General features: G+C 42.3%; 1 protein-coding gene across 1 annotated transcript in view; it reads left to right on the top strand.

Annotated features, from left to right (window-relative positions):
• The first annotated feature begins 2,429 nt into the window (after positions 1-2,429).
• LOC126343383 (odorant receptor 43a-like) overlaps positions 2,430-21,087 on the top strand; it is a 40,246-nt gene continuing 21,588 nt past the window's right edge. Inside the window, exons 1-4 of the mRNA XM_050001937.1 lie at positions 2,430-2,447; positions 8,964-9,227; positions 19,480-19,955; positions 20,796-20,895. Coding sequence (XP_049857894.1) covers positions 2,430-2,447; positions 8,964-9,227; positions 19,480-19,955; positions 20,796-20,895 — 858 coding nt within the window. The remainder of the gene's footprint in view (positions 2,448-8,963; positions 9,228-19,479; positions 19,956-20,795; positions 20,896-21,087) is intronic.

Genomic DNA, 21,087 nt, shown 5'->3' with positions numbered 1-21,087 from the left:
AAACCACAGTCGGTGGGCTCACTGGCTTGGTTATCAGCTGTTGCAGCAACTCAGAAACGGACGACAGTGAAGGAGATCTCTCTTCGCACACTGTTTGTCACTGACTGTTCTGTGTCGATACCAATGTACCAGGTGGTGCCTGAGTCTTCGTTAGACTGGGATCCTTGAAGTGACTTACCTAACCAGGTGTAGTGGTACCTAAATGATGTAGTGGTGCCTAAATTTGAACTTGCACTTCGAACCAAGGTGTAATGTGGAACACTAAAAAAGTATTTCCGAAGGCCTTTGACGGGGAAGTGATGCAGAAAATCATAGGATCGACTGAGATGAATGCAAATGGCTGACTCTATAGTGTGACACCTACTTAGCCATAGAGCCACTCATTAAGGACGGAGCGGATTGCACTATGCTGAACAGTTAAGAAACAGCGCAGGATATGTCAGTGACGGCAGGGCACAGTCATGTTGAGTAAAAGACGCCAGGGAGACGAATGCAGTCATGAAGTACGTGTGGGGCACTGGTAGCGTATTCGGAAATCCTGATCCGTCCAGCAGTCCAGATTCAAGTTTTTCGTACCCAACACTAGTGACCTCGATGTCGACGGCACGTTGAAGCCAAATCCTCCTCTTTTCTTAAATCGTGATGAACTGTATCAGACAATAATTTAAGAATACACCATAGAGAGTGTGAAACAGAATTCGTAAAAAGAGACCACATGAAAATGAAAATTAAACAGGCCTGGGGAGGCCCAGTGGTATCAGCCGACCGCTGGACATGTGGCCATAGGTCGCGCGATCGACTCCAACCCGCCTCTAGCCACTGGCCACTGGCGAAACGTGAACAAGCCACTAAACGACCATCGGTCGAAGATCCCGGAGCAAACGGAAGAATTAAGAGCTCTTGATAACAGAAGTTCTGTAATTTTTATGCAACAGCACTCAACAACTTAGACCTCTTAAATTATAGTAAGAAATAACAGAAGCAGTGGTTATAAGAAGTCATGCATAACCGAAGCAGTTTGACCTAGTGTAGATGTCTCACTGCATAGTTATGACTCACAGGATGACCACACAATGCACCTCTAAACATTTCCTAAGCATTCTTTATAGTTCGCCCAGATAAACTGAGACGCAAATAAGATTTTGATAGTGAATTTTTTCCTGAGATGTTGGCTGATGTAGCAGAGATAGCCTTTCTTCACATACAAAATTGGAAAACAGCTATCGTTACAACAAGATAACGACAGAGACTATAAAAGTGGTAAGTGAAACAAGCCGAGTTATCTACGGAACAAATACTGAGTCGAGCGTATTGACAATATTTGGAATAATGCAGTAGCAAGAAAAAAACTCTTTTGGGTATTAGGTTGCATTAGTCTGTGTCTCTGTCTGGTAGTTCCTATTTAGTTTCCAGAGTAATGCAGCAGAAGGCCGAAAATTATTTTCTTAAAACTGTCATTAGCCACAGTAACCTAGGCATCTAATTCTGTAACAGTTTTACTTCATGTGTCTCTAACAGAGTTAGGTTAGTGTTGTATAAGGTTTTCTTTAAAAATCTCAGTAACCACCTAGAAAGAGACGCAGCCATGGTATGGCGGATTTTAGAAGTGAGTGTAACACGAAGCATCACCTAGAAAGCTGCCAGGGAATTACATAAAGTGAATTATGTCTGTGTTTTGGCGGAAGTTTTTGATTGTGTTTCAGCAAACTCTGCGTCGAAGACACTTGAGGAGGAAGGAATCTAATCGACATATGTCAGTTTAGTAAGTAACTGTGGTAAAGTTACGGCTCTACTAAGACAGTAGGAACAGAAAGTAAATATCATTATTAAACAAATATTTTCAGGCTTTCAGGTAAAATTTATGGCTAAAAAACGTACTACTGTTTGACAAATGTATTGAACTGGTATCAGGAAAGTGACAACCCACTGAAGCCACGTATGAAAAATATAATCAAAAAAACAGCAATATGTTTTGAAGAACAGAAATACGTCCAAAAAGTACATGTCCGAATACAGTCCTAACGATCCCCTATGTGTTGCACGCGTGTGAAATACATCTTCTGTGTAGCAACTGAATTCCATTAGCGACGTCCTCTTTTGGCAGTGTAATGTATGTATTAAAACTTATTGAAAATAACTAGAATAGCATAAACAGTAGAGGGATAATTACTATGCAAGACTCTTATGAGAAACATAAAAGTTTTTGACAATTAGTTGCATCAGTGAACTGAAGTGAACTCTTTATGAACGTGACTTCGGAAACCCACACTGGACAATTAAAAGGAGACAGTTTAATAAGCTACAAATGACATGTTGAGAGGTAGTTGGCGTGACTCGATTTTCCTGCGACTGTCGCAACCCACGTGATGTAAGGCTAGCTAGACTCTCCCGCCTCGGCGATCCCGCGTGCCTGACGGGAGAAGCAGCTCATGGCGCAGCGCCTGCAGGTACGTCGCCTCTGCAGACCTCTACAGGCCCTGTCGCCTTCAAAAATGTTGATTAAGCTGTGTGCAACCACCAGTATCGTCAGAAGAGCAACTCCCTATGCGACACTAGAGCATTAATTCTAGAAGTTAGATGTATGGCTGCGACACTGTAAGATCTGCAATATTTATCTAGCCGTGTGATAATCCTTGCGTCAGAATCAAAAGTACTAATGTAAAGAAAAATTATAAATAATGCAACTTTTATGCGTTAATTGTATAGACCCTTTTGAATTCATCAGAATTGACTGAGAACCTTTCATTAAACCTTTCTCTGTCAACCGCATGAACTTTCATCCTTCCAGTATAAGGTAGCTGTCTGCTCCTCGCTACTTCCTTTGTATTCAATATGGTCTTAAATCATATTCGTAGCTATTTTAATCCTGGCTCTCACTCACAATGCTGGTTTACATTCATTCTCACATATTCTGTTGTTCTACTATTAACTACGATTACTTGTATTGTTGCAGATTATTATGATCTTTCAGCGATGTTCATGTCTGTGATTCTAACAAGTTTATAAGACTTATTGTATGTTATTCCGTGTAGCGAATTGAGGTAAGTGTGTGGTTCAACATACGCAACATACCAAAGACAAAATCCGTTTGGGGCATTAGAACTGTGCTTTACACTATGCATGCATTGTGGCATGTCGCTTAAATGTCCCTTATGACACAAAACATAAGGTGCATAAAATGTTGCGCAGCAAGCATGGTCTGACACTTGTTCAAACTTATCTTGCTCTCAGAATATGTTGATCAAGTGCCTGTACAGCATTGAGTTCAATCTTTCTTGAATTATCATTTTCTTTACAACTTTACCATAAAATTAGTGGACTTTATACCCTGCCGCAATCGATGGATAACAGCAATGGAACTCTGTATTAGGTTGAAATACCAATAAAGTGTCTGACTCTAGTGGAACTCTCGCCTTCAAGTAACGTGAATTTTTCTTCTTCTTCTTGTTCTCCTTCTTCTTCCGCCGTTAATCCATTGACGCATGTTTGCGACCGCACGATGCATGTTTATTCTATGGACCGCAGTATTAATTAGTTGTTCTGCATCTGATAATCCTGTTCACTGCTTTATGTTACGCAACCAAGATAGCCCTCTTGGCCCTTTCCTTCTTTTCCTTCAGTCTTACTTTCTCCTTACCAACTTTGGCAGCAGAGTTTATGTGTTTCGTAATATTTGTTGTAGGTCTGTAGTTTTTCTTCTTTTACAGGTTGTTTACATTTCTAACTGTTTGTGTATTCTTTGCAACAATTCAGTGTTAGTTACTCTAGCTGTTCATGTTATTCCAAACATTCTGTAGTAAATTCATATTTTAAAAGACACTATCATCCTTGCTATTGTCATATGTAGTGTCCGTCCTTCCGAACAATATGTAAGTGCAGAACAGATATAGCATCTTACCAATCGAACTCTACGGTTCAGGTCTAGGTCTGTACCTGCCACAGATTTTTAAAATTTTATGAAGACGCTACGTGTGTTCCCTGTACGGAATTTCACCGCCATGTCTTTCCTCCACTTTTCACAGAGTCACATTTCAAGGTATCTGCTCTTTGTATTTAAAAAATAGCCATCAAATCGTAGATTTGTGTTTGTACAGGGTATGGCTGTCGTGTGACGATCATGTAACTGCTCTTTTTAATTTTGATATGCAGACACGGATCAACGCTTTAACCTATTACGGTGACGAATTGTAGATCGCACATATTGTCAGCGGTCAATACCGTATCATCAGCATAGATAATGTTGTTGATGCAAACTCCGTTAACCTTTATGCCTCTTTCTGATAAGTACCTTCTGAGTACAAACTGTATAACAGGAGTGACAGAACCCATCGTTATTATACTTCTCTACAGTCATTAACCAAGACGGTGCCTCATTATCAAACTCAGCATATGCTGTTTGATTACAAAATAAATTCTCTACACAGAGCATCTCCTTGTAATCTACAGCCAGTCTTGTTTTAGAATTTCCGCAAATACACTCCTGGAAATTGAAATAAGAACACCGTGAATTCATTGTCCCAGGAAGGGGAAACCTTATTGACACATTCCTGGGGTCAGATACATCACATGATCACACTGACAGAACCACAGGCACATAGACACAGGCAACAGAGCATGCACAATGTCGGCACTAGTACAGTGTATATCCATCTTTCGCAGCAATGCAGGCTGCTATTCTCCCATGGAGACGATCGTAGAGATGCTGGATGTAGTCCTGTGGAACGGCTTGCCATGCCATTTCCACCTGGCGCCTCAGTTGGACCAGCGTTCGTGCTGGACGTGCAAGCCGCGTGAGACGACGCTTCATCCAGTCCCAAACATGCTCAATGGGGGACAGATCCGGAGATCTTGCTGGCCAGGGTAGTTGACTTACGCCTTCTAGAGCACGTTGGGTGGCACGGGATACATGTGGACGGGCATTGTCCTGTTGGAACAGCAAGTTCCCTTGCCGGTCTAGGAATGGTAGAACGATGGGTTCGATGACGGTTTGGATGTACCGTGCACTATTCAGTGTCCCCTCGACAATCACCAGAGGTGTACAGCCAGTGTAGGAGATCGCTTCCCACACCATGATGCCGGGTGTTGGCCCTGTGTGCAACGGTCGTATGCAGTCCTGATTGTGGCGCTCACCTGCACGGCGCCAAACACGCATACGACCATCATTGGCGACTCTCATCGCTGAAGACGACACGTCTCCATTCGTCCCTCCATTCACGCCTGTCGCGACACTACTGGAGGCGGGCTGCACGATGTTGGGGCGTGAGCGGAAGACGGCCTAACGGTGTGCGGGACCGTAGCCCAGCTTCATGGAGACGGTTGCGAATGGTCCTCGCCGATACCCCAGGAGCAACAGTGTCCCTAATTTGCTGGGAAATGGCGGTGCGGTCTCCTACGGCACTGCGTAGGATCCTACGGTCTTGGCGTGCATCCGTGCTTCCTGCGTCGCTGCGGTCCGGTCCCAGGTCGACGGGCACGTGCACCTTCCGCCGACCACTGGCGACAACATCGATGTACTGTGGAGACCTCACACCCCACGTGTTGAGCAATTCGGCGGTACGTCCACCCGGCTTCCCGCATGCCCACTATACGCCCTCGCTCAAAGTCCGTCAACTGCACATACGGTTCACGTCCACGCTGTCGCGGCATGCTACCAGTGTTAAAGACTGCGATGGAGCTCCGTATGCCACGGCAAACTGGCTGACACTGACGGCGGCGGTGCACAAATGCTGCGCAGCTAGCGCCATTCGACGGCCAACACGGCGGTTCCTGGTGTGTCCGCTGTGCCGTGCGTGTGATAATTGCTTGTACAGCGCTCTCGCAGTGTCCGGAGCAAGTATGGTGGGTCTGACACACCGGTGTCAATGTGTTCTTTTTTCCATTTCCATAAGTGTATATGAAGGCATTTTCATAATCAGTACAACAAAGGCCTATAGTTCTATTCTGATCATAGAACTTTTGCTGTAGAACTTGCAATGCAACTGTTGCTAGACTTGTACCTAAGCCCTTCCTAAACTCTAACTGTGCCTCACTAGTGAGTTTCTGACATTTGTCATACACTTTCAACAGATGGCTTTCTGAAATATTTCCAGTGAATGGATCATAAGATTAATGAAACTCTGATCTCCACATTTTCTCGTGTTCCTCTTTTTGAGTAAGCTGATAATAGCCATTGGGCAGGATAACGACCTGCCCCGTAAATTTTGTTAAAATGGTCATGTAAGACTCTGTTAACTTCTTCATCAAGAAGCTTAATGAGTTCCACTGGAATTTCATCAAGCACTTTGTTTTTCAGTTTCGCGTGACTTTCCCAATTTCTATTTTCGTAATTTCAGGTCCTGTTGGATAATTCTGAGTAACGCAACATTTGGTTTATCATCTGAAAAGAGTATATATAGTCTTCCCACATCTGTTTCTCCGCCACAGCATCATGAACTATTTTTCTTTATCTTTGTTTATCGTTAATGAGATACTTTTCCTAACATATATTCCAGAAGTTTCATTTAGTTTCTTATGTAAGTTAAAATCATCAGATGAAGCTTGTAACCCTTCAGTTTCTTCACATTGGTGTCGTACCATTTGTTTTTTGCTGGTCTTCCCTTTGATTTCATAAATTTCTGACCCATATTGTAATTAGTTAATCTACCTGGCTACTTGCTTTCAGCATTCATCTATCAGTGAAAGAATTCCATCAGACATCCATTTCTTTTTTCGTCTCTTGTTTTGTTCCTGATCAGTGGTTATCATAATACTTTTCACCTCTTCTTATACTCTGGTACAGTTTTCTTGATTAATCAGTGAGGGTCATTGCTCTTACAATTTTGCTGTTGATATCCTTTCCCATTGTACTTATCACATCGGTGTGTTTGAGTTTCTCGCATAAGCTATTTATTTGTTGAATTGGTTTTTTGTAGTAATAATAACGGTATTTGCTGTGTGATAATAAAATGGGAATCTCAACTTATTAAAGACTTCAGGCTATGTTTTCAGTTTTATCAGGAAATCGGTTCATATCACAACTAAAACTGAAAATTTTGTGATTTTTTATATTTCGTTTCCATGTATTGAACGCATCAAAGGAAAACACTACGCGTTAGTCAAATGTTAACAATAGAAGAACGTTTTCAGTCAGTATATAATTATAATATCATATCTTTGTGTCTGTGTCCACTATTCAAATAACATTGTAAGCTCTCTTTAAAGAAGTTCTAAAGTTTAAAAAAAACTATATATGATTGTTATTTCTGATAGTATGTTCCCTGAGGATTTCAGCAGCATTGTTGTTCGCAGTAAACAGAAGAGTAGAACGAGCTTTAAAACAAATAAGAGCTGTGACATTTATATTATAAACTTAGTATAGCGTTTAAGCTATTTCATTTAAGCATTTAACTTCATCGTAAGTCTCGTATTGTTAATGCTACGCAGGATTCAAAGCTATGTTCTGAAATTCCTTTCAAATAAAATTCTACGTATGTACCACAATGTAGCCAGTCAGTTTGGTCTCTGTTTGAAGTACCAAAAAAAAAATAGAAAGCACACCGACGTCACGTTCATTAACGCCACATAACAAACACAACATCTGTATTAAGATGGCACCTAGTTTGATTCGTCTCTCAGATATTCTTATAGAACATTTCTTTATAATGGAAGATGACTAAGGATCTCAAGAACAAACTTTATTTCATGCTATTTGTATTGACTTGCTGTCGTACATCGGTGCTCATTACTTTTCAACATAGTTATTGTGATTGTTCAGATCTTTGTTCCGTCACTAACTGACTTCACGCGCATTCGTACATACTGCGTCGGAAGCGCCACCGTGGGCCAGTTGTTAACGCCGCTGGCTAAGTGATGATAAAATGTCAGGTTGTACCGACACCTTACGTTGTTCCGTGGTGGCAGGTCATAAAACATTTTCTCAGCGTATGGAGACCGAATGGCGAGTTCTTTGCGTACATTAGTGTCGTAATAATATTCCAAAAGTGACTTCCAGCCTAGATCATTTACTTACTCAACTGCATTAAGCCTCTGCAACAACATAACAACAAGGTTCTGACCATTAAGATCGGTTATGAACAGAATGATTGCAATATGCTTGTTGATTACTTTGAAGAGAGGGAATTCACAAGACGCCAGATTGGGTGGATGTAGGTGGCTCTGTACCTATCTTCAGGAGCAGTACAATTATTACATTTCAATTATCAAGGAAAGTATCTGTTATCAACCAGTTATTTCACATATGAAAACATATTCTGTGCCCACTGCCAAATATCTTTATCTTGTTACCATCACAAAAACCTCCTGTTTCTACACCCATTTATCTTATCAGGTGGTATTCAGCCCACGCATCTGCTAATGTCTCCACCTTTAGACATGTTTCGCTTCATCACACCACCGGCCAATGTGGCACAATGGTCACCGAAAAGAAGTCGTATGTGGAGGCGCGCATTCCAACTCCCTGTCTAACTACTTAGATTTGTTATTGTTGTGGTCTTCAGTCTGAAGACCGGTTTGATGCAGCTCTCCACGCTAGATCATATTGTGGACATTTCTGCACAAATACTGCTGCTTACATTGGTCTGAAACTACGTACTTTTGCCGGCAGGTGAGGCCGAGCGGTTCGAAGCGCTTCAGTCTGGAACCGCGCGATTGCTACGGTCACAGGTTCGAATCCTGCCTTGGGCATGGATGTGTGTGATGTCCTTAGGTTAGTTAGGTATAAGTATTTCTAAGTTGTAGGGGACTGATGACCTCAGATGTTAAGTCAGAGCCATTTGATCCTACATACTTTCTGTATTATATGCATGGAACAGTAACTGGGTCGATAGTGATTAACACTTCATTAAGTGGAATTGTTGATAACTATTGCGAGTTTTTTTCACGGAAAAATACGTTTTCCACTGTGATGCACAAACTTCGCGATGCCATATGCAATAAGTATGGCCGTGCTGTTTCCTCTTTTCTAGGTGCTGATCATGGCGGCGACGGCTGAGTCACCTGTGGCACTACTGGGGCGCAACGCATCTATGCTGCGACTGCTGGGGTTGTATCAACAAAAAAGTGACGGCAGTAAAGTCAAAGCCGCTCTTCTCTCCGCTTTCTCTCTCATCTTTCTCCTGTATCACCCGGTCTTTGCTGCCTTGAAGCTCTACATGGACCCTCCAGAAGACCTAGTGGATTCTGCATTGTGCTCATTTGCTTTCATTATCAGCGATGGTGTTTTTATAAAGGTAAGACTGAAGCCTGACTTTTCACCACGTTCGTCTTTCTTTATCATTCTGGGCAACGACTACCTGCTCCTGCTGAGGTGTTGATAATCACGAGTGACTTGTGAAACAGCAATTGTAAGAACGAATATTCAATGATACTTTGGGAATTATCGTTTCAACGAGCAGATGGTGTTACATGCCGGTCCTCTGTGAGGAATGGGTAACGTAGAGAGCATCGGAGTGCACTTGCGCCCTGCTCGTGATCATCTGGGATACAGTGGCTCGGTAACCTCCGACAGTTGTACTATCAATTACTCCACAATTTACGACCTGTGTCAGTATCCTAGATACTCAGGGTTAATTTGAGTTATGCACGTGAGAGACAGTTAAACGTTTTCCCACAAATCCAAAAACCTCGGTTTTTATTAGCTGTCGCTTTCTTTATTACATTTTGCTATTAGTCGTGGCACAGCAGTGGTAGAGGGGACATTAGATTGTCAACGCTGTCTGCATAGTTCTCAGATTTCTGATAACCTGATTTGATAACGATCTCACGAGACGTTGCTAGGTATCGACCATCACTCCTCTCCTACTACTCTGACGTCACAATGCAAGATGGGAAATAGACAACTTGTGCTAAGTGCATGGTGTATCAAAAAGAATCATCTAATTTAAAATTCCTAACCATTATCTTGCAATATGGTGAGCAAGATGTGTGAGGCATGCGAAGTACCCTCACACTTCAAAAAGAATATAGTAATTCCAATCCCAAAGAAAGCGGTGTGAAAATTATCGAACTATCAGTTTAATAAGTCACGGCTGCAAAATACTAACACGATTTATTTACATGCGAATGGAAAAACCGATAGAAACCGACCTCGAGGAAGATCAGTTTGGATTCCGTAGAAAAGTTCGAACACGTGAGGCGATACTGACCCTACGACTTATCTTAGAAGATTGATTAAGGAAAGGCAAACCTATCTTTCTAGTATTTTTAGACTTAGAGAAAGCTTTTGTCAATGTTGACTGGAATACTCTCAATACAGGGAGCGAAAGGCTATTTACAATTTGAACAGAAACGAGATGGCAGTTACAAGAATCGAGGGGCATCAAAGGGAAGCGGTAGTTGAGAAGGGAGTGAGACAGGGTTGTAGCCTATCCCCGACGTTATTCAATCTGTATATTGAGTAAGCAGTAAAGGAGACAAAAGAAAAATTCGGAGTAGGAATTAAAATCCAAGGAGAAGAAACAAAATATTTGAAAATTGCCGATGACATTGTAATTCTGTCAGAGCAGTTGAACGGAATGGACAGTGTCGTGAAAGGAGGATATAAGATGAACATCAACAAAAGCAAAACGAAGAAATGGAATGTAGTCGAATTAAACCAGGTAATGCCGAGGGAATTAGATTAGGAAATGAAACACTTAAAGCAGTAAATGAGTTTTGCTATTTGGGGAGCAAAATAATTGATGATGGCCGAAGTAGAAATGATATAAAATATAGACTGTCAATGGGAAGGAAAGCGTTACTGAAGAAGAGAAATTTGTTAACAGGGTATAGACTTAAGCGTCATGAAGTCTTTTCTGAAAGTATTTGTATGGAGTGGAGCTATGTATGGAAGTGAAACTTGGACGATGAATAGTAGACAAGAAGAGAAAAGAAGCTTAGTGCTACTGAAGAATGCTGAAGATTAGATGGGTAGATCACGTAACTAATGAGGAGGTACTGGGGAGAAGAGTAATTTGTGGCACAACCTGACTAGAAGAAGGGATTGGTTGGTAGGACACGTTCTGAGACATGAAGGGATCATCAATTAAGTATTGAAGGGAAGCGCGGAGGGTAAAAACGTAGAGGGAGACCAAGGCATGAATACACTAAACATATTTAGAAGGATGTAGGTTGCAGTAGTTACTCAGAGATTAAGAAACTTGCACAGGATAGAGTAGCATGGAGAGCTCTATCAGACCAGTCTCTGGACTGAAGGCTACAACACCAACAACAACAACAACAACAACAACAACATCTACAAAATACTGTTGGAAAGTGCAAACTCTCTAGCTATGCATGGTTCCCGATAGGTAGCAGCAGTGTGCTCCCACTTTAGTTCTGTTAAAAATGGTGTTCAGAGAACAGAAAGAGTTCTGTGTTCTACATTTTGCGCAGTGTGGGTCAGTAATAATTATTCAGCGTGCCTTTCGTACCAGTTATGGTGTGGACCGCTGCTACAGCACAGAGCGTTAGACAATGGCATGAACAGTTCGAGAAACAGATTGTTTGTGTAAAGGCAAATAGCCTGTCCGTCCCCTAGTGTCAGACACAGACGTCGAACACATCCGCTACTATTAAAAGAAGCACATATCTCGATATGCTTAAGGAGTTTCTTTTCCCGCAGCTGGAGACTGATTCGAACGACTTCATTCTCCAACAGGATGGGGCAGCGCCACACTGGAATCTGGAAGTGCGTCAATGTTAACTGAATGATGGGTCGGTCGCTGTGGACCACATGATTCAGCCTTATTTCACTGACCTCCAAGGACACCAGACCTGGTTGTATGTGATTATTTCTTATGGGGTTTATAAAAGACTTTGTTTATGTGCCTCCGTTACCAACGACAATGAATGAACTGAGACATTGCAGAAGAGCAGGTGTGGAAGCTGTAGCTGAAGACATGCTCGCTGCAGTGCGGGAACAATTTGAATACCATATTGACATCTGCTGTCCATCTCCGGATACTTTTTATCACATAGTGTATGTATTTGATATCAACTGCGCCAAAAATACAGCAGAAAGCTATCAGCAAATCTATTTTTAATTTATTCCTTTTGCAGACTGTTCTCATACTTTTCTCTTTACTAATTTCTTCCTAAGAACTACTTACTGTTCTGGAAATCCATTTTTGCAACTACGAAATAACGTTTATTTTTTTAACACACGAGTTTTATCTTCTTCGTTTAAAGGCTCGTCAATGGTTGCATTATCGTCTGATTTCAGTTTTCTTACTGAAGTTCCCTCTGCATGCATAATTCCCTGTTATTCATGCTTTTGATATTTGTGTTGGCCTAACTTCAGTTTGGCTTCCAGCGTAATAGATTCTTGACGTAAAACAAGGAAAAGCTAAAGCACAGTTGATAATAATGTACGGTCTGCTGACTAAACGTATGTAACAGGCATTTTATAATATCAATAAAAAGACCGAAACTAATGGTGATTCATTATTTTTTTCCTGTTATACATAGAGAAATATGTAGCGCTACAAGGAAATGTGGAACTAGCTCAAAAACTCCTGCTAAACGTAGGAATGACTAGAATATGTGCATACAGGCGACATTTCTAGATGTATGTGGAAATCGAAAGCAAAATGCAACGACTGACGATGTTTTAAATAAAGTAGAAGGAAAATATTTTACTAGTTGAGAAGACGCATTTGACATATCTCAAGTAATTATACCGCAACTACGAACACTAGGTCAAGACAAATGTGAAAAACAGTGGTACCGACTATGGACTGACACTATCTGCTTTCAGACTGCAATTTTCATCGCAGACAGAGGCATGTTACACCAGATGCTGGAGGTACTGTCTGACTCCAGGAGGCTGTACGGTCGTCAAGAGGCAAGCAAGAAGATTCGAAGCCGTTACGAGGATCTCGCCGAACGAGTGCTGCTATATATGCAGGTTAAGTTCTACGCTGATGCACTGAAATTTGCATTGTGAATTTACCTACGTAATAAGTAATATTACGAAACCAGAAATTCAAAATTGGGAGGGGGGGGGGAAGAACTACGATGTTGCAGATGAGATGGGGGATGCTGTAGCAAGTAATGGCTGCTGTGTTGCGAATACTTGTTCTTATATGTGCATACCGCAAGCTCTGTCATTGTTTTAACTGCTGTAATAATCTGAATAAATCACAATTACATTTTTCGTCTGTAGCGAGACATCGAAGACAACGTAATTCTTGCAGCAACATGTTAAAAAAGTCCGTGAACAACCTCGGAAATTATTTAGGTGGGGCACCTAGTTTAGTCCGCCTTTGGAAAGCAATACGGCATTGTTTCTGCCTGACATGGATTCAACATAACTTTGGATGGTTTTCGGAGGTACGTGAAACCAGATGTGCAATTTCAGTACTTTACGGAACTGTGGTTATGACCAGGACGCTGGATTTCGATAGCATCCCAGATATGATCGAATAGGTTTAGTTCAGGAAAATCTGGTGGCCAAGACATCAACGTGAGACAGCTGTCATACCTCTCAAGCCATGATAGCAATAGTCCGGCCTTGTTACAGTGACATTTATTATGAGAACGAAGTCTTTCGCGACGGCACTGTTGAATGAAATATTCTCGGACTTCTTGCCGCGTCAAATCTTGGTAAAACCTCGAGCTTTCGACGATATTCACCACCATCGACATAGTCAGGAAACTGACTGGCTAAACAGCAGCTGTGGTGGACCTTATGTAGCCCCAGGACGGCTTGTGATTGGACGGCTCCTGATTGGACGGCGAATACGTCACGGTGTCGCAGATGTTGTCGACGCCTGCACTGGTGGCGCCATCGCTCCCGGAGTATCGAAGACCCGCGGCGAATCTCTCTGACGCTTCTCCATATCGAGCGCTCGCTTCCATGCACCACTAAGATTGTAATCATTGTCACGATTAAAATTGTTATCGCACATTCTAATTTCTATCGCCTCTTTAATTACCGAGTCCCAGTATGTGGAGGCCTTAGACAGAACTTTTGTTTCACCAAACAAAATTTTATGTTTCCTAGTGAGGCTATGCTCCACAATTGCCGATTTTTCCAGCTCCCTATTTTTAATGTTACGTTGATGTTCTGTACAGCTATCGGAAATGGTCCGGACTGACTGACCAATGTAACTACTTCCACATTCACAAGGAACTTTGTAAATACCAGGAATCCTGAGACCCAGGCAGTCCTTCACAGGACGCAACATCCCCTTGATTTTCCTTGGAGGTCGAAAGATCGGTCTTAAACCTCGTCTACGAAGGATCCTGCCAATTTTACTGGAAATAGAACCGAAGAAAGGAAGAAACGCGCTAGGTTGTTCATCATGCGAATAATCATTATTTTCACCTTTCTTTCTCTTGCAGAACGCTGACTTTACATCCCGTGAACCATAGGCGTTCCTACGAAATACGTATTTTAGGTGATTAATTTCAGAATTTAAATGGTCTTTGTCTGACACAGTTCTTGCTCTATATATCAATGTAGTTAGAACGGATTTCTTCTGAGCTGGATGATGGAAACTCTTAGCCGATGGTGGTGAATATCGTCGAAAGCTCGAGGTTTTACCAAGATTTGACGCGGCAAGAAGTCCGAGAATATTTTATTCGACATTTATCATGTTGAAGATGCCAACGGGAGACAATGATGCGCTATAATGTTCACGTATCCCACAGCTGTCATGGTACCTGCAATGACTATCAGATGAGCCTCCCGCCATGGCACAACGCTGATCAGCTGGCCTACATCCAAGTGCAAGTGCATGTTTTGAGTAGCCGTTCACTGGGCGACTAGGTGTCCGCACACAACCATCAACCTGGCGTAAGAAGAACTGCCATTCGTCCAGCCAGGTGACAGATTTCCACTGATCCACAGTTCGATCTCGAGGGTAACGTGCGAACTGTAATCGTAGCTGAGATGTCATTGTGTCAACATGGTAGCGTCTGCTGCGAATCCCCATGTTCAACAGCGAGCACTGACCGGTATGTTCCGAAACACTTTCGCCTGAACCAGCATTGTACTTCATCGCCAGATCTGCCATATATCACGCCTGTACTGCTTTACAGAGCCCCTGACTTTCACGCTGTGTGATGAGGCATGTACGTCCAATAGCTTGTCGCCTAGTCGTGGTTTCGCTTTCTTAAACCACTTTCCATACATGCCCACGAGCCGGCCGGTGTGGTGGTGCGGTTCTAGGCGCTTCAGTCTGGAACCGTGTGACCGCTACGGTCGCAGGTTCGAATCCTGCCTCGGGCATGGATGTGTTTGATGTCCTTAGGTTAGTTAGGTTTAAGTAGTTCTAAGTTCTAGGGGACTGATGACCCCAGATGTTAAGTCCCATAGTGCTCAGAGCCATTTAAGCCATGCCCACGACAGTAGCTTGCGAACAGCTGACCAACTTAGCTGTTTCCGAGATGCTCATTCCAACGTAACTGACCTTAACAGTGTATCCTTTGTGAAAGTCGTTGTGTCAGTTGATTTCCGTATCCATGGCCCATATCGACGGTGAATGACTCCCCGTCCGTCTCTGCTCCGAGTGTACAGTGTGTTTCCCTAACAGCGTGCAAGATGTGTGACAGGACGTAGAGAATGCTCCACTGAACTAAAAACATTTTCACATTCGGAGGAGAAATTTGGTGATTGGAATTTCGTGAGAAGATTCGCACGCAACGAAAAACGCCTTTTTTTTTAATGATTTCCAGTCCAAATCCTGTATCATTTCAATGGCACTCTCTTCCTTATTTCACGATAACACAAAACACGCTGCCCTTCTTTGAACTTTTTCTAGATCTGTAACATTTTGTAAGTGTCCTGCCAATAAAACGCAGTCTTTCCTTAGCCCTCCCTACAACATTTTCTATTTGTTCCTACCAATTTAAGTTGTTCATAATTGTAATTTCTAAGTATTTAGTTGAATTTATGGCCTTTAGAATGATTTATCGTGTAACCGAAGTTTAACGGGCTCCTTTTAGCAGTCATATGTATGTGCTCTTACTTTTAGTTATTTAGTGTGAACTGCCAGTTTTCACACCATTCAGATATCTCGCGGTCACCGAAGATGTCCTTTAGAAAGTTCATCGCCTTGTGGGCTATATGTGTAGTCGCCTATCCTGTTGGAACGAGGCATTCTCAATTTCGAACTCATCCAATTTACCTAGGAAGGGCTCCAGAATGCAAGTGCAATACCGTTCTGCATTTATGGTGTCCTGAAAGAAGATCGGCCCAATGATATGTTTACGAGTCACAGTGCACCAAACACCAACCTCCTGATCATCCAATGGGGTCACCTTAAATTCACGCGGATTCTCCATAGCCCACACATGACTATTCTAGCTATTCAGGTAACAGGAGAGGTGAAACCAAGCCTCATCCGCGAAACACGTTGTGTCGAGACTCCCTTCACTACTACCCTGCAGGAAGGAGAGAAACCAGTTGCAAAAGTTCACACGCGGCGGGCGATCGGTGTCCCTCAGTTCATGCACGACTGAAACTTTCTAACGATACATGGACGTTGGAGAATCTTGTGAGTGGAACCCACGGATGCATGGGCCTGCTGAGCTACTCGACCAACTGATTTCTTTGGACTTTGCAGCATCATGTCTTGCACCTCCTCCACCTTCGGATGTGGATGTGGATGGACTGCCTGTTTTTGGAGCATTATGAACGCTTCCGGTCTTTCAAAACTTGGCGATGAGGTTCCGTACAGCATTGCGGTTAGGCATCTTCACTCCAGGGAACTTCGCTGAAAATGCAGCTTCTACTGCTGAGGTAAACTTGTCTCCATTTCGAAACACATGCTCCACAAGAAGCAATCTTTGTCCAATCGTCAGCGTGATGATCTGGATCACCATAATGTAACACAAGACGCTGGTCTTGAATCGAATCAGACCTGCGAATAAATACAAATACTTGCTCAAATATGGTTAAGATATGCGAAACAATGGAAAATGTTGTATTAATAATTGACAGTCATATCAGTCATTACTTAGCACACCGCAACATGGCACTGCGTAGTTATTTTCTGAACACCTGGGTAATCTCTATATTGTATAATAGGCAATGTGTCAACTGGCTAACTCACTGAGGCTAACTGTCTCATCACCTTGTAACTACTAAGCATAGAATCTTGAAATTTAGTTTCGCCGTGGATTTTATACTCTAGGCGTCGTTTAAGAAGGGGTTTTTCGAAATTCCAACTCTAAGGGGGTGAAGTAGTGGATAAAGAGTTTTTTTGAAAAATGTCGCTATTAAGGTAACTTTGAAGCTAGACCTACAAGAATTAGTATTTTGTTTGTCAGTCAGAAATAAAAAAATACGTGCTTTAGCTTTTTTGTAAATTTAGTCCTATGGGGGTGGAACAGTGGGTGAAGATTTTTTTGAAAATATATATTTATTAAAGAGCTATTATAGTATTTTAAGGCTACATCTATGTGCATCTGTTTTTTACTTTTCGGTTGCAAATAAAAAATTGTGTTTCAGTGTTTTTGGAACTTGAATCCCTATGGGGGTGAAATAGGGGATGAGGTTTTTTATGAAAATATTTTATTATGAAACCATTTAAAGCTAAATATATGAAAATTTAAATTTGGATCCTCAGTAGAAATAAAAAAGTACGTGTTTCACTGCTTTTGGAAATTCAAGCCGTATGGAGGTGAAACATGTAATGAAACTTTTTATGGAACTATTTCATTATGCAAGCATGTTTGACGCTAAATCTGTGAAAATTTGTATGCTGCTTCTCTGTTGGAAATAAAACAAAAGCATGTCACTGTTCCTGGAAATTCAGCCCTTAGGGGGTAAACCAGGGGATGAAACTTTTTACGAATATATTTCATTCTGAAAGCATTTTTAAAGATAATTCTTGGTGTTTAGCTTCTCGGTTAGAGATGAAAAAAATACCTGATTCACTGTTTTTGGAAGTTCAGCCCCTAAGGGACTGAAATAGGGTCAGACTGATCCGCTGACTCATCATTGTCCAGCTCCGATTGCTATGAATAGAAACTTGAATCTTGCAGAGGGTGTTGATCTTATACTGTAGGCATTCTTTAAGACGTGATTGTCCTAATTCCCTTGATGGTTGGAGTTTTGACATCACAGTTACAGTAGTCGATGTAAACTAGTTATGTTGGTCACTGATGCATGCAGCGATCGTGTGAGACCCAACTCGCTTTATTTGTTCATGAGACCCAGAAAATATTAGATACAGGCTCCCAGGTAGATGCTATTTTCCTTGACTTCCGGAAGGCGTTCGATACAGTTCCGCACTGTCACCTGATAAACAAAGTAAGAGCCTACGGAATATCAGGCCAGCTGTGTGGCTGAAGAGTTTTTAGCAAACAGTACACAGCATGTTGTTCTTAATGGAGAGACGTCCACAACCGTTAAAGTAACCTCTGGCGTGCCACAGGGGAGGGGAGTGTTATGGGACCATTACTTTTTAACTATATATATATATATATATATATATGAGCTAGTACATAGTGTCGGAATTTCCATGCGGCTTTTCGCGGATGATACTGTAGTATACAGAGGAGATGCAGCATTAGAAAATTGTAGCGAAATACAGGAAGATCTACAGCGAATAGGCACTTGGTGCAGGGAGTGGCAACTGACCCTTAACATAGACAAATGTAATGTATTGCGAATACGTAGAAAGAAGGACCCTTTATTGTATGATTATATGACAGCGGTAGCAGTTACTTCTGTAAAATATCTGGGAGTACGCTTGCTGAACGATTTGAAGTGGAATGATCATATAAAATTAATTGTTGGTAAGGCGGGTACCAGGTTGAGATTCATTGGGGGAGTCCTTAGAAAATGTAGTCCATTAACGAAGGAGGTGGCTTACAAAACACTCGTTCGGCCCATGCTTGAGTATTGCTGATCGGTGTGGGATCCGTACCAGATCGGGTTAACGGAAGAGATAGAGAAAATCCAAAGAAGAGCGGCGCGGGTTGTTTGGTAAGCGTGATAGCGTTACGGAGATGTTTAGCAAACTCAAGTGGCAGACTCTGCAAGAGAGGCGCTCTGCATCGCGGTGTAACTTGCTGTCCAGGTTTCGAGAGGGTGCGTTTTTGGATGAGGTATCTAATATATTGCTTCCCCCTACTTATACCTCCCGAGGAGATCACGAATGTAAAATTAGAGAGATTCGAGCGCGCATGGAGGCTTTCCAGCAGTCGTTCTTCCCGCCAGCCATACGCGACTGGAACAGAAAAGGGAGGTAATGACAGTGGCACGTAAAGTGCCCTCCGCCACACACCGTTGGGTGGCTTGCGGAGTATAAATGTAGATGTAGATATGTGTATCGAGACAGCCCCTTCAGCATCAACTAAGAATTGGAGATGGAGCACTGAAGCGCTGAAACTGGTAGCTACACGATAAATGAGATCATAAGGACAGCTGTAGGCGTTTCATTTTCTTATAAAAATAATTTTTTTCCTCTGTATTTTAATTTTTTGTATTACAGTACCAGACATTTTCTAAGGGGAAACTGGAGGTGTGGTGCACGCTCTGTTGAGCAGGTGTCGACGATGGTGGCCTCCGTCGGCTGGCTGGCGGCCCCTCTCGTGTCCCGCGCGCTGCTCGCAGCCGCAGGCGAGTCTGCGGAAGTCCCGCGGAAGCTGCCGCTGCCGGTCTGGCTGCCCCTGGACGTGGAGGCGTCGCCCACTTACGAGATGCTCTACATCATAGAGGGCTACTGCGTCATTCTCAGCGGGCTCGTCACCCTCTGCACAGACGTCCTCTTCATCAGGCTCATGCTCATGGTCACCGCCGAGCTTCACGTTCTGAACCACAATGTTGCGACTATGGCAAAGCGGCGTGAGGAAGTTTCAGATGAACGACATAATTATGGTCATCAACAAAATACTGAAGTCCAGGACTCCTACATCGTAGGTAGAGCACTTCAAATGGCAGAATCATTCTGTGAAGATGGCTCTGACAACCAGTTGTACCAACAACTAGTGACCAACGTTCGCCATCATCTGATCATCCTCAGGTTTGTAACACCTATTTGGCACTAGTTACTCTTGATAAAGCGTTAGTCCTAGTTCATCGATTAATTCATTAATTTGATTTAGAAACTAGTCACATTTTATTCTGCACTCAATGACTATTACTGGAATACTTTCTGGTTTTCTGCCGAGCTGTTGTTTCTACATTTCTCTACGAGACTTCTATGACTGACCCAGTCGTCTTCTTCAGTTTCATGGAGATGCTGCTCCAACAGCAACCAGACTGAACGATTCGCTTGTCTCACGCTGCTGTTTATAGCCGAATTCGACTGCTGGCTCCCATTTTGCACTTTGATATTCATTTGTTATTCAGAGCCCAGAGTGCTACCCTGTGAAACGCATATTCTGCCAACATTTTCCAGCTCTTATAAATGAGGTATTAATGAATTAAGACCCACAACCCAAGCTCTGTTTGAACTGAAATCTCCACCATAGTTTATTATATTTTCTGACGTCTTTATTTCGTTAGGCCCCATAATTATGCAATCAGAGAAACATGGTGTTTGTTCCACGGTACCTATAATATTTCATTTCACGGTTATATTTGTGGCAGTGCTCGGTGACACAGATTTGCTTGGCTGTTTTAGTCCGGTTGTAAGCTCTATGTTTAAACTACCAATTTATAACTTTTGTCTGTAGCCTATTAGGTATACTCTTTGTTGTGTACACTTCTATTTGTGTAATTGTGAAATATAACGACTATGTTTGTATCAAAAATAACTGTGTTGTTCTTTCACATTAGGAGTTGCATTAGGTAGAGCTACAGCGGTAGATTTATGTTCTTAAGTTTGTAATGGGCAGAATAATTTACCTCTCTGTTACAGAACTGTGGACCTGCTGGAGGCAGCAATGAGCAAATCGATTATAATTCTCCTCTTCGTTAACATGGGCGCCTTATGTTCTAATCTCCTCGTTGTCGGTGTGGTAAGTAAGCATGCTGATTTTTGTAAGTAAACTATTATAAAAGAAACACAGTAAAAATTTTATCCATGAGTAATGGAAGCGACGTGATACTGCTTCTAAGACACGGAGTATACGCCATGAGCAATTCACAGCAACTGGAAGCTGCGGCACGTAATAATAACGTTCATAGCCTGGAACTGCAGCTCGTTGAAG

Source organism: Schistocerca gregaria, chromosome 1 (assembly GCF_023897955.1).
Source record: "Schistocerca gregaria isolate iqSchGreg1 chromosome 1, iqSchGreg1.2, whole genome shotgun sequence".
NCBI lineage: Eukaryota > Metazoa > Arthropoda > Insecta > Orthoptera > Acrididae > Schistocerca > Schistocerca gregaria.
Note: the sequence above shows the minus strand (reverse complement) of the source record. Positions and strands in the feature narration are given on the sequence as shown.